Here is a 14,248-nt window from a genome sequence, read left to right as displayed (position 1 = left end):
GGTCTTTAGACTTCTCATTAGTGATGTTTTTCTCTCTCGCTGCTCCGCTGTTCTTCAGCATTTCTTGGAGGTTCGCGATGAGGCTTTCATCATTCTTCTGGCTTTTTAATAGTTTTAATATCTCTGACCTGAGTTCGTTATTCTCTATTTCGATTTCCTCCTGGTCATCATTTTCGTCTATTATTTCTTCGTCTTCAGTGGTGTATTCTTCGGATTCTCTCGAAATTGCGTTTGTGTATTCGTTGATTATTTCTTGTTCTGTTTCCATTTCTTTGCTGTAGGCCCTGGTGTTGGGCCTATCTTTCTTAGACATTTTTTAAGTTTTTTATTGAGTCAATTAACCATCCTCTGCTACCAGCTTGTTGCAATATTTTCAGGATCAGACTCAATAAAATTAGTGAGAGTTAAAGGTTTAAATATACTTCCTTTTATTTACAATAGGCATTCTATATTCACTGAATATTCACAGATAGAAGCAAGGAAAAGGGTGTAGGTGGCTCCTTATATATACAATGGGTGGAGCTATAAGTGGGAGTGGTGAATTATGAATACATTAAGAAGTGAAGAATAAGTTAACCCCTGATACCCCATTCATATACTATTTACACATTAGAGAATAAGGCATTTACATCTGACAAAAACAAATACAATAATGTATATTAGGAGACATAATAGAATATATAATGGAAATGGATATATACCGGTATATCGCTGTTGTAAAGTTTGAAACTGTGATGTAAAATGAAGAAAACTGTATAATAAAAATATTATTTTTTAAAAAAAGTCAACATACTTTTGAAGGCTGTCCTTCAAAAATATTAAATTAAACAAGAAAGATTATGTCAGTTTTGTTTATTCCTGTATTAGATTTCAGAAACAATAAAACAAACCCTGAAAAGCTTCCACGTAACGTGCAATACTTCAGTGAGGTAAAATGGGTGACGGCATTTTATGAGGAAAAAATTAATTTCATGTCTCCCCTCACATCCTGAATCAAATAGCCACAGATTCTCTGAGAGCGGTGGTGATATTTCCAAAACCACTAATTAATCAACATTTATATGAGTAAAAAATATGAAACGTTTCAATAACCCTGCACAACAATTCACTTCAGCCATTTATGTGATTATCGTTTGCTCAGATCCTATTGTGTACCTTTCTTACACCACAAATGATAATGTTTCTATAAATTATTGTATCGTTTTAGAAAAGAAGAACAAGATGTCAAATGCTACATTTTTCAATGAATTTATTCTTCTGGGATTTTCAGAATTTCATGAACTGAACCTGGGATTTTATATACTCCTCCTTCTGATGTACCTTCTGTCAATTATAGGACATTCCTTAATCATCATCGTGGTTTCCATGGAACCTAAGCTCCATACTCCAATGTATTTCTTCCTCCTCAACTTCTCCCTGGCTGAGATTGCTTCCACAACATCAGAGATCCCAAAGATGTTGCTCAATAGCTTATCCGGCAAAAACACCATCTGCTTTGCGTGTTGCATGGCCCAAGATTTCATGGTCTTCACAATGGGAGCTGTGGAATTCATCACCCTCACGATCATGTCTTTTGATCGCTACGTGGCCATTTGCAAACCTTTGCATTATCAAACCATTATGACTAGTGGACTCTGCCTCAAACTCTCTTTGCTGGCATGGATTGGTGGCTTTGGACTCATATTTCCTCAGGCAGTCGTGGTGTGGACGTACCCCTATTGTGGGCGCAATATCATTGATCATTTCTTTTGTGACATTGGTCCAGTTTTGCAATTGGCTTGTGCTGACACAATAGTGATTGAGTTAATAGGATTCCTTTATGGTGCTGCTATAATGTGGGGCTCCTTTGGGTTCTCTCTGATTTCATATACACGCATTATAAAAGCCATACTTCAGATCCCTTCAGCCACTGGGAGGTCCAAAGCCTTCCTCACCTGTGCTTCCCATCTCATTGTTCTAACCATTTTCTATACAGCAGATATGCTTATGTACTTGAAACCTTCAACACATGGTGACACCCGACTCAATAAGGGAATCTCTCTTGTACGCACCAGCTTTGTACCCATGTTAAACCCTTTCATCTACACAATCCGGAATAGTGAATTCAAGACAGCTTTGTGGAAAGCAGTAACCAAAAGGATGAGTTTCTAACATGGTGCATAATGCTAAGTATCCAGGTGTTTCCATTATCTCTCCTTCTGAAAGAGAACTACGGAGTCCTTGGTGCTCTCTGATCTTGGTTGCTTTCTTGCTTTCTTAGGTATCAACATCAGGGATAGCAGTGCTGATGATGGATATGCCTATTTGGGCAATGAAATGCCTGCAAAAAAAGAACCAAGCTCAGAGACAACCAAGGACTCCACAGTTCAACCGTGAGCTACAAATATTCTCCTCTGTTGAAAGAGAAAATATTTTGTAATCCTCGTCACATCTGTGTCTGTTGGGAAATATTTCAATGGTTCCACATCAATCTGAAATACATGAAATACAAAATTGCAAATGAAATTGTGAAGTCTTTAAAATGTTTGATGGCTCTTGTGAAGTCTTTGTCCATTTGACAAAGCTGAATCTCAAACAGGACTCTATGTTCAATGACTTTTTCTATTTAGTATAGAAAAGCTAAGAAGCATTAACAGAGTTTCGGTGAGTAATTAGTATACATCACAATTCTATTCAGTTCAAATCTCCTCCTCCTCCTCCTCCTATTGTTCAAAGCAAATTTCTTTCTTTCTCTCATTTTGAGCAATCATCAAACCTAACATCAGCTTTTGGCTGTTGATTATGTGTGAAGCCATCACAATTCCTGGATGTAGGATATAGAAATCAATGATTCCATGAATAGTTAATATAAATGGAGATTTGTTTTCAGGTTTTATCAAGAATATATTGGGATTCATGCTATCATTTTTAAGGTACAGGTGGTCCTCCTCAGCTTACAACAATTCATTTAGCAACCATCCAAAATTACAATGGCACTGAAGCATAAGTAATGTATAAGAAGGTGAATGATCATCTTCTCAGTCTAACTTCAAGAGAATACATTTCTTCAGGGAATAGGAACTCTGAGTAAATTCCTTTTTCTATCTAATTTTGACTAGGATGTGTCAAGGCAGACTGAACAGTTCCAATCATTTTTCATAGATCACTGCCTTCCATGCAATTTAATTTAGTATCTGAAAAATAACATGAACCTTGTGACAGAAAGAATTTGAAGATTTTTTTTCCTCCCTTCCTTCTGCTAGTGTAACTTGGATGAGAGCAAGCAGAGTTAAGACAACAGTATTGAGGTAGATTAATCGCAATAAAAATTCTATTCTATTCTATTCTATTCTATTCTATTCTATTCTATTCTATTCTATTCTATTCTATTCTATTCCAATAGCTCTTACACTTATATACCGCTTCACAGTGCTTTGCGGCCCTCTCTAAGCGGTTTATAGAGTCAGCCTGTTTCCCTGAACAACTGGGGTCATCATTTTACTGACCTCAGAAGGATGGAAGGCTGAATCCACTGGATCGAACTGCTGGCAATGGACAGAATTAATCTGCAAAGCTGCCTTCTAAGCACTGAGCCACCAAGGCATTGACTTTGCAAAGGATTTGAACACATTGTAAGTAGGAAAACAAAGTCCAAGCATTGGTGATTTTCTTTTCCATGTGGAATAGAGAGAGGTACTGGTGGTGAGGTCTATATTTCTTCAAGATTTATTTTGGGTCCTTCCATAGACTTGGCTCACCATCAACCAATTTCCCCAGATCACCTCCAAAGATTTCTCTAACCAGTTTGTTGACTTCCATTCCCATATGACAATCTTTGACTCAGTTTGGGATCTTGTAATAATTCATTGCTACCAGTATTATTATTATTAATTTTTTAAAATGTCATTATCACATAGATTCATTAATGAACCACACTCTGAAAGAATGTCATAGTCCTTTGTTTTTTCAGTCTTATTAATCTGCTGTACTCTGTGTCAGCACGTCAAGATGCATTTATCCTAGTCCTGACATAAGAAAGATGTCACAAGTAAATGCCTTATTCTCTAATAGGGGAATTGTATATACACGGGGTATCAGGGGTTAATTTATTCTTCCTCCCTTAATATATTCATATGTAACCACTCCCATACTTTACTCCGCCTTGTTAATATAAAAGGAGATGTGTGCACCTCCTCCTTGCTTCTATCTACAATCATTCAGAGAATATAGAATGCCTACTGTAAATAAATAGTGTTATGTTTGAATACTTCATTCTTGAATCATTTATTGAGTCTGATCCTTAAAATTACGCAACAATCTGGTAGCAGAGGATGGTTGAATTGACTCAATAAAAATCAGATATGCCTAAGAGAGAAAACTCCAGAAACAAAAGAGAAAGACCCAACACCAGGGCACACAATAAAGAGATGGAAACGGATCAAGAAATGATCGATGAATCCACAACTATAATAACAAAAGAATCTGAAGACTGCACTACAGACAACGAGGAGATAATTGATGAAACTGATGACCAAGAAGAGAACGAGATAGAAAACAACGAACTCAGATCAGAGATACTGAGACTTTTGAAAAGCCAAAAGGATGACGAAAATCTCATCGCGAACCTCCAAGACATCATAAAAAACAGCGGAGCAGCGAGAGAAAAACACATTGTAACAGATGAATCTAAAGAACTAAAAATGGTGAGCAAATTGCCTGTAGATAAGAATATAACAAAAAAGAAGACTAACGGTCCCGCACAAAATTTTGAATGGCAGTCATCTTGGTTTCAACAGACCACTAAGATGAGCGAAGCAGAGCCAATCAGAAAACAGAATTCAAAATGTCTGGCGCGAAAAGCCCTACATAATGCAAAAAGCAAAAAAGAAAAAATCTACTCTTCAGAAGAATCTGACACAGACATCGAAGAAACTTCAATCGAAATGCAAATAGAATCAGCAATGAAAACTCTTTTTGCAACATTCAGTCCAAAATTAAGAATTACAAAAGAATCAACAAAAGCTAGCAATCAAGGAATAAAGAAAAGACAAGCAAGCAAGCAAACATCTCAGAATCTACCTGCTTCTATCCAAACGACGAGAGCACCGACGCCTGAACCCAGAGAACCCTGCAAATACTCCCCCACGCCACAGACGATTCCAGGAACCAGAGATCTCAACAAGAACTATTTCATCGAAAAGAAACAAGCGCCAGTCATCACCTGGACACCCAAGATCGAACCGGAGACCGAGTCATCGGAAGAAGAACACTACGAGGGAGCTGCAGCAGCGAGAACCTCTTCCGACAGCTTCAGAAGCGAAATGAGCAACGCGCATGCGCAAACACACGCAGACAACTACGGAGGACATGAAGAGCAGAGAGAGCCATTCAGACTCATTGCAAGCATACCCACTCCATTCTGCAACTATCAACATTTGCAAGATCACGGACTACCTCCAGTTGTAAGTAATGGAACAAACAATATTGGGAACTTGCCCAATGATTTCCCAAAACTGAGAATAGATGGTATTAATTTGCAGGAATGGTGTCAACAACTTCAGGTTGTTTTTCTAAAAGAGAACTTATTATTCTTTATAACTAACCCCCCCCAAAAGACCTTGGATTCTAAAATTGGACTGCTTGCACCACAGAGCATTCTGCTTATTAATATCTAGTATATCTCCTGCTATGTACCATAGTATTAAGCATAACTTGACTGTCTCAGAAATTATTCAATGCATGTTTAAATTGTTTCATAGTGAAAGTGTAGCAACCACTACAAGAATGTCTAAAGATTTCTTCTCAGCTAGGATAAAACCTGGGGTTACTATAAGTGAACATTTGATATCTCTAAACAAAATCAGAGCAGAGCTACATTTAAGGGGAGAGATAATTTCAGATCAAACAATGAAAAGTGTTATCATTAATTCATTAGACCCATCGTGGGATAACTATATATCACATTTAGACACAATTAATTTAGGATACTTATCCATAGAGAATTTATCAAATAAGCTAATAGCTGAAGATAATTCAAGAAGGAGTCGCTGTAATAATCACATAGAACATAGACAAAGTAAGAGAGTAGTATTTCAAGAGAAATATCGAGAATCAATTGAATGTCACAATTGTGGATCCAAAGAACATTGTAGAAGAGATTGTCCTAAATTCCTTAGAGAAAGGCAAAAACATGACTATAGAAGTAGATACCATAACAGACAATCATCCATTGATAGACATAGATATAGAAGCTCACCTAATTATAGAGAACATAGAGGGGGCAGGGATAATTCGAGAGATAGAAAGTCTGGATCACTAAATGGATTAAATAAACATAATACAACTAACATACAACATTCAGGGGATAATGATTGGCTCATTGATTCTGGGGCAACTAATCACACAACACATAACAAAAATATATTATCTTCATTTATAGAAGATAAATTTGTAATTAAGGTAGCCAATCAAGAAAAAGTCCAAGTTATTGGTAGAGGAAATGTAAACTTACCCGGTCTAGGAAAAATAGAGGGGGTATTATTAATACCAGAAATACCTCATAATATACTTAGTGCAATAAAACTAAGTAGAGATTCTGACATAAATATAGTATTCTCAAAAGGAAAAGCAACACTAGAGAAAAACAAAACAAGCTTGGGTAGTGTGATTATCAAAGGAGGTCTACCATATTTGGTTATAAAAGAAAAATGGTTACACAATATTGATTCTAACATGGAAGATGACAATAACATAGAAAATGAAGACAATAGCAATAGTGATAATGAGGAACATGAAACAATTCATAACCACAAAGACACATCTATTAATGACACATCCAATAACAAAAAACCTACAATTGGAAAGCCAATCCACGATGAATGTGCACATATTTTACATAGAAAATTGGGACATGCTAGTTTTCCTGTACTACAAAAAATGATTGAACATGCTGAAGGTGTTAAAATAAAAAATTGTAAAAATTATTTGGAATGCTCAGTATGTAAGTCCACAAAACTCAGAACTAATCCCAAACCAAGAAAGGCAACAAGATCAACTAATCAAATTTTTGATTTGGTACATATGGATCTGGTTGGTCCATTAACACCATCAATCACATATAGAAAATGATACTTTCTGACTATTGTAGATGACTATAGTCGTTACGGATTTGTCTACACTTTAAAACACAAAGATGAAACATTTCAAAAATTTAAAGAGTTTTACAAACGTGTAGAAACACAACATAATATTAAAATAAAACAAATCATGACAGATAGGGGATCTGAATTCATGTCAAAAGAATTCTCCCAATGGCTAAAAAACAAAGGGATGCTACACTTCACGTCTAGCCCTTTCTCTGCATTTCAAAATGGAGTGGTAGAGAGAAAGAACTCGACACTACAAACCATGATTAGGTGTACATTAGAAGATGCTGGCTTAGGAAAACAATTCTGGTCAGAAGCGTTACAATATTCCAATTATACACAAAATAGAACTTGGTCCAGCATTATAAACAAGACACCATACGAATTAATGTACAATAGAAAACCCAAAATAACACACATGCACATATTTGGAGTCACAGCGGATGTACACATACCAAAACAATTGAGGCGTAAAGGAGAGAACGTATCCAGAAGACTTAGATTCATGGGATACGAAACAGGCACAAAAGGGTACAGATTTATTGATAATAACAACAAATTTATAATTTCTAGAACAGCTGTATTTCATGAACAGGCCAATTGGTCTAAAATACATCTTAATGAAATATTCCCAACCACAAATTTAGACACTGAGCATCAAGATAAAATAGATAGAGAAGAACACAATCACAACACACATAGAAACAAAAATAAAACATGGACAAATAGTCAACAGAATAAAAACAGATTCATTAACAAAAAAAGAGGCAAGATACCTACACGATAACGATAGCAAACCAAAAAAAACAATCAGATGTAACAGAAATCAAGTGCCAAGCAAATACAAGGATTACATAATGTACATGAATAGTGAAGCATCAACGCCAAACACATACGAGGAAGTATTAAAGCTCCCCATTGAAGAAAGAAAAAAATGGGAACTAGCTATGGCCAAAGAGATGGACAGTTTACGAGAATTACGTGTATTTACACCTACCCCTGCACCTAAGGACAAAACTATTATAGGGACCAGGTGGATATTCAAAATTAAAAATCTGGAAGAAGGCAACACATTATATAAAGCTAGATTAGTTGCACAAGGTTATGCTCAAAAATATCCTGAGGATTACACAGACACATACTCTCCCACAGTAAGGACTGAGAGTGTTAAGACAGCTTTAGTTATAGCATCTGCACTTAACCTTGATGTATTTCAATATGACATACAGACTGCGTATCTACACGCAAAACTTGATAAAGAGATATATGTAAGAGCACCTCATAGTCAATACACAAACAAAAATGAAACTTGGTTATTGAATAAAAGTTTGTACGGGTTAAAACAATCTGGCAAACGTTGGTATGAATGTTTAGTCAAAGTACTCAAAACTATGAATTTCAATGCCACCACTGCAGACAACTGTTTCTTTGTCAAAAAAGAGGGTGATTCTCTAGAATTTGTGTTAATTTATGTGGATGATATTTTATATATCGGTAAACATAAAGAAAAAAGAGATACATTTGTAACAAAACTAAATGAACATTTTTCTTTAAAATCATTGGGAAAGGTAAATAAATATCTTGGAGTTCAAATCAGTAAAACCAAAAAAGGATTTAAACTTTCTCAGAAAGATAAAATTATAGAACTCCTAAACAAATGTAATTTGAATGATGCTAAGACTTGTGACACTCCTATGCAAACAGATTTCTTAAGAAACATGGATGAATCATCCCCTGAATTTAAGGATAATACGCTTTACAGATCAGTTATTGGTTCCCTTTTGTATATTTCTAATTGGACTAGACCTGATATTGCTTTGCCCCTCAATCAGTTATCCAGGTATGTTAGCAAACCCTTAATGTATCATTGGGAAGCCGTTAAAAGAATATTAAGGTACTTAAAGCACAGCTTAGACTTCTGTTTACTACTGGAACCTAATAATGTTAAAGAGCCCATCCTCATTTGTTACGCTGATGCGGATTGGGCAGGTGATACCATATGTAGAAAAAGCACATCAGGTTATATATTTTTTCTTAACGATTGTCCAGTCTACTGGTATACTGGAAAACAGGATTTAGTAGCTACATCAACAACCGAGGCAGAATATGTTTGTTTGTCTAAAGCCTCCAACAATCTTGTATGGTTTAATGATTTATTATCAAATATTTGGAAAAATCCTTCATTACCATTTATCATACATGAAGATAACAAAGCTGCTATTGAGATATCTAGATCTGATGCTATTGGTCAAAGATCCAGACATATAGATATCAAATTCAAACACGTAAGACAATTATCTCAAGATGGATTTATTAAAGCAGTTCACTGCGAAACATCAGAACAAATAGCTGACATATTGACTAAGCCTTTGCCATCTAAACAACACAAATATTTAACTTCTAAATTACAAGTTTTGTATTGTTCTGAATCTGAATGTAATTATTGCTGTATATCGAATCGGCATTTAGAGGGGGATTTGTCACAAGTAAATGCCTTATTCTCTAATAGGGGAATTGTATATACACGGGGTATCAGGGGTTAATTTATTCTTCCTCCCTTAATATATTCATATGTAACCACTCCCATACTTTACTCCGCCTTGTTAATATAAAAGGAGATGTGTGCACCTCCTCCTTGCTTCTATCTACAATCATTCAGAGAACATAGAATGCCTACTGTAAATAAATAGTGTTATGTTTGAATACTTCATTCTTGAATCATTTATTGAGTCTGATCCTTAAAATTACGCAACAAAAGAGAATGCAGGTGTTTGTAACGGGACGGTTGCCTTTCACCTACTTATTTCCTCTGGAGATAATGTCCCTAGGAGATGGATGGGAGGGGGAAAATTCTTTGAATTGGAGCAGTAGATTAGGGATGAATGATTGGGAAGATGGCCAATGAATGCAGAGGAGTGGGGGAAGGAAGAGGAGGGGTTTTGGGTCAGCACGTCAGTGCCGGCTGCAACGAGTTAGTGTAAAAAGTGCTGTGCTTAATAAAATGGAAATATGTTTTATAAAAGACTTTGTTTGCGATGCAATTTATTTGAAGACAGCCTGAAAACCTGATACTCTGCTTGGTTTCTTCATCACCATCAGCGTGGAAATTATTTTATAGACGATCTTTTGGGTTTCATGGATATGTTATGGCCAAATGATAGGCTACGCTGTTTGAAAGCTTTCTAAAAAAAAGAAAAGAGATTAATAACTTGTCTTTTTTTTTTCCTAAAAGAAAAGTTGCTAAAAGCAACTAAAATGATTAGGGGACTGGAGGCTAAAACATATAAAGAACAGTTGCCGGAATTCGGTATGTCTTGTTTAATGAAAAGAAGGACTAGGTATGACATGATAGCAGTCTTCCGATATCTCAGGGGCTGCCACAAAGAAGAGGGAGTCAAGCTATTTTCCAAAGCACCTGAGGGCAGGACAAGAAGCAACGGGTGGAAACTAATCAAGGAGAGAAGCAACTTAGAACTAAGGAGAACTTTCCTGACAGTTGGAATAATTAATCTATCAATGTTTACTTGTGCTTTTAGTCCCATGTTGACCCCTGTTCCTTAATTGTTCCCTTCTCCTGACAGCTCTGCACATGCATGTATCAGGAACAGGCTCCAGCTATTATTCTGCCCCACTTATCTCCGACTACGAAAGTAGTTGATAAATGTCGGACAGCCCTGGCCCCATCTTTGCCTCCGATGCAGAGCACCCATCAGAGCCTTCTCCAGACTCCAGGAGCGGCCCTTGTTCCTCCCCAATCTCCTCACTGTCTGAGTCTCTGGCCGCTGGTGGGCCACAACAAAATATCTCAAGGGGTTACAGATGGCCACGTAGTGATCAAAGACCAAAATGTAATCTGAAGTTCCCAAGAAAAAATAGAAATACATCTGCATCATGCAACCCATAAAAGAAAAAAAAAAATCACTCTGTGATTATATTGAACATCACTTGGGAATGATAACAGTGGTGAAGCAAAGTCCAGAGAAGGAAAGGTTGCCCAGAAGCCAATACATGGGGGTGTGGAGTCAATAATCTTTCCGTACAAAGAAGTTAATCACTTAATATTAATATGTAGATCACTGCTAGGACCAGGAACACAGGAACCTTTAATTTCTGGATGCCAGGAAAACATGTAAAAATAAATTCTTTCACCATGCTGTAATTTTCAGACCTCATCCTATATTATATCATGAGTCAAAACATTGAAAAATTACATTTCCTCATTAAATGGCATATTTGAGCAAAGGTACTACACAATGACAAGCAGAGGAGCTCATGTTCATGATGAGTCTAAGCATGCACTATTTAATATTTTCAATAAAAGAATACCCAATGTTGTAATTATTTCAGGAATCAATGTATAACAGAATCAATATATAACAGAATAACAGAACATCAGTGTTAAGGAATTTGCAGAGTAACCCTTGAATAGCAAGGGTGTACACATGAAAGCGATTGAGAGTAGATACGAATAAATACAGTCAACACAGAGATACACTGAGTTGTGTTTACTTTCAGGAAATAGTAAGGCACAGTCCAATAAACAGTCCAGGTCATACACATATAAAGCAGGAGATAGTAAAATGACAGTCCAGGGATAATCCAATAAGAAAGTCTTCTTGCCAGTCATCGTAGTCATTCACAATAAACAGTTATTCTGGATTTGCAAACAGTAGCATACAGAATTATCAGAGAGCAAGAACAGCAATGAGAAAAACAAACCATGTTTCTAGCTCCCTCTTAAGGAGATTGGCTACAAAGCTAACCAATCAGGACACAGTATGATGCAATACAGCAGTCTTAAAGCTATATAGATGGTTTATAGATTGCCAACCCAACAAGGTAGGTAATACTCATTTCCTAACAATCAGTGTTTGAAGTGACCTTGGATGTCAATCAATCAATCAATCAATCAATCAATCAATCAATCAATCAGAATAGAGCTGGAAGGGACCTTGGAGGTCTTCTAATCCAACCCCATGCTCTGGCAGGAAACCCTATATCATTTCAGTCAAATGATTGTCCAGTCTTTTCTTAAAATCCTCCAATATTGGAGCACCCACAACTTCTGGAGGCAAGTTGTTCCACTGATTAATTGTTCTGTCAGGAAATCTCTTATTTCTAGTTTGTTTCTCTCCTTGATTAGTTTCCATCCATCGCTTCTTCTGTTGCCTTCAGGTACTTTGGACAATAAGTTGACTCCCTCTTCTTTTTGGCAGCCCCTCAAATATTGGAATATTGGAAGACTGCTATCATGTCCCCCTTAGTCCTTCTTTTCATTAAACTAGACATACCCAATTCCAACAACTGTTCTTTATATGTTTTAGCCTCCAAAACGGGGCACTGCCCACACCCCATTTTGTCTCCCAGGAGGCTGCAGGGAGGCCTGCTAGGCCCAAAATAAGGTGTGAGGAGGGGGCTTCAAGGGAGAAAGAAAGAAAGAAAGAAAGAAAGAAAGAAAGAAAGAAAGAAAGAAAGAAAGAAAGAAAGAAAGAAAGAAAGAAAGAAAGAGGAAGGGGGAGAAAGAAAGAGAAAGAAAGAGGGAGGGAGAGAAGGGAGAAAGAAAGAAAGAAAGAAAGGAAGGAAGGAAGGAAGGAAGGAAGGAAGGAAGGAAGGAAGGAAGAAGGAAGGAAGAAGGAAGGAAGAGGGAAAGGAAGGGAAAGTGCAGGAATGGGATTCAAATCCCATTGCTACCGGTTTGCTTGTGGGTGCGCATGTGCTCGCTGGTGCACAAGACGCTTTTGCGCATGTGCAGAGACGTCCAGGCGGTGGGCAGAGCCTCCCGCCACTGCCGCTATCAGATTGCTTGATCTGGGGTGAACCGATAGCAACCCATTACTGGATGGATGATAGAGGGAGGGAGGGAGGGAGGGAGAGAAAAAGTAGAGGAAGGAAGAACCACAAACCTTGGCACCAGACGCAGCTTCAGAGGATACTTTGAAACAGCACAGAAATCCAAGGTTTGAAGGGACCTCGGAGGTCATCTAGTCCAGCCGCTTCCTCCATCAGGAGGCCTTATATCATCTTGGTTATTTTGGTGCCTCTAACACAGAGGAGAAATTCCCAGAAATCCCCAGGCATTCCCAACCTCTCCCCCTAGTAAAAAAAAAAAAAGAAAACAAACCTAGAGCAAAAACTTCATGAGGTATTAAAAAGAAGAATAGAAAAGTGGGTTGCTATGTATTGTTTAATGGACTGCTAAATTGGCAAGATGGACTGCTAAGTAGGCCACGCCCACCCAGTCACATAACCACATAGCCACACCCACCAAGCCACGCCCACAGAACCGGTAGTAAAAAAAATTGAATCCCACCACTGCCATGGAGGTACTGGAGAATGTGAAAAATACAAACAAAATTAATGCGAAGATCTTTGAACGTAGTTGAATTCAACTGAGAGACTAAGATTGATAAATCTATACAGCTTTAATATGAGATATACTCCTATACATCCATTACCATCTATACATAATAAAACTTGGCAATATTGTTAGAAAAAAAAAAAAGACAAGTGATTAATTTCTTTTCTTTTTTAGAAAGCTTTCAAACAGCGTAGCCTATCATTTGGCCATAACATATCCATGAAACCCAAAAGATCATCTATAGAATAATTTCCACACTGATCAGTTGCTGATGGTGATGAAGAAACCAAACAGAGTACAGCAGATTAATAAGACTGAAAAAACAAAGGACTGTGACATTCTTTCAGAGTGTGGTTTGGTTCATTAATGAATCTATGGGATAATGACTTTTAAATAATAATAATAATAATAATAATAATAATAATAATAATAATAATAATACTGGCAACAATGAATTATTACAAGATCCCAAACTGATCCCAAAGATTATCACATGGGAATGGAAGTCAATGAATCGGTTAGAGAACTCTTTGGAGGTGATCTGGGGAACCTGGTTGACGGTGAGCCAAGACTATGGAAGGACCCCAAAGAAATTTTGAAGAAATATAGACCTCACCACCAGTAAGGCTGCCTGAAGTAGATCCTAGATCCTAAGAACAAGAGTGTATTCCTCTCTATTCCACATGGAAAAGCCAATCACCAATGTTTGGACTTTGTTTTCCTACTTACAATGTGTTCAAATCCTTTGCAAAGTCAATGCCTTGTT

The 14,248-nt window shown here is 37.0% G+C and overlaps 1 protein-coding gene across 1 annotated transcript; it reads left to right on the top strand.

The window, feature by feature from the left end:
- Positions 1-1,221: 1,221 nt before the first annotated feature.
- Positions 1,222-2,151, top strand: LOC139324357 (olfactory receptor 6X1-like). The gene has a single exon (XM_070954071.1). It carries the CDS (start codon positions 1,222-1,224, stop codon positions 2,149-2,151), a length of 930 nt encoding a protein of 309 aa, XP_070810172.1.
- Positions 2,152-14,248: the final 12,097 nt, after the last annotated feature.

Source organism: Pituophis catenifer, unplaced genomic scaffold (assembly GCF_029215685.1).
Source record: "Pituophis catenifer annectens isolate HBS135680 unplaced genomic scaffold, rPitCat1.0.hap2 SCAF_15, whole genome shotgun sequence".
Lineage (NCBI taxonomy): Eukaryota > Metazoa > Chordata > Lepidosauria > Squamata > Colubridae > Pituophis > Pituophis catenifer.
The sequence above is the reverse complement of the archived record's forward strand: the minus strand, read 5'-3'. Positions and strand labels throughout refer to the sequence as shown.

Excerpts from the sequence above, each read along its gene's own strand:
- LOC139324357 (XM_070954071.1), top strand. The coding sequence starts at position 1,222 with ATGTCAAATGCTACATTTTTCAATGAATTTATTCTTCTGGGATTTTCA.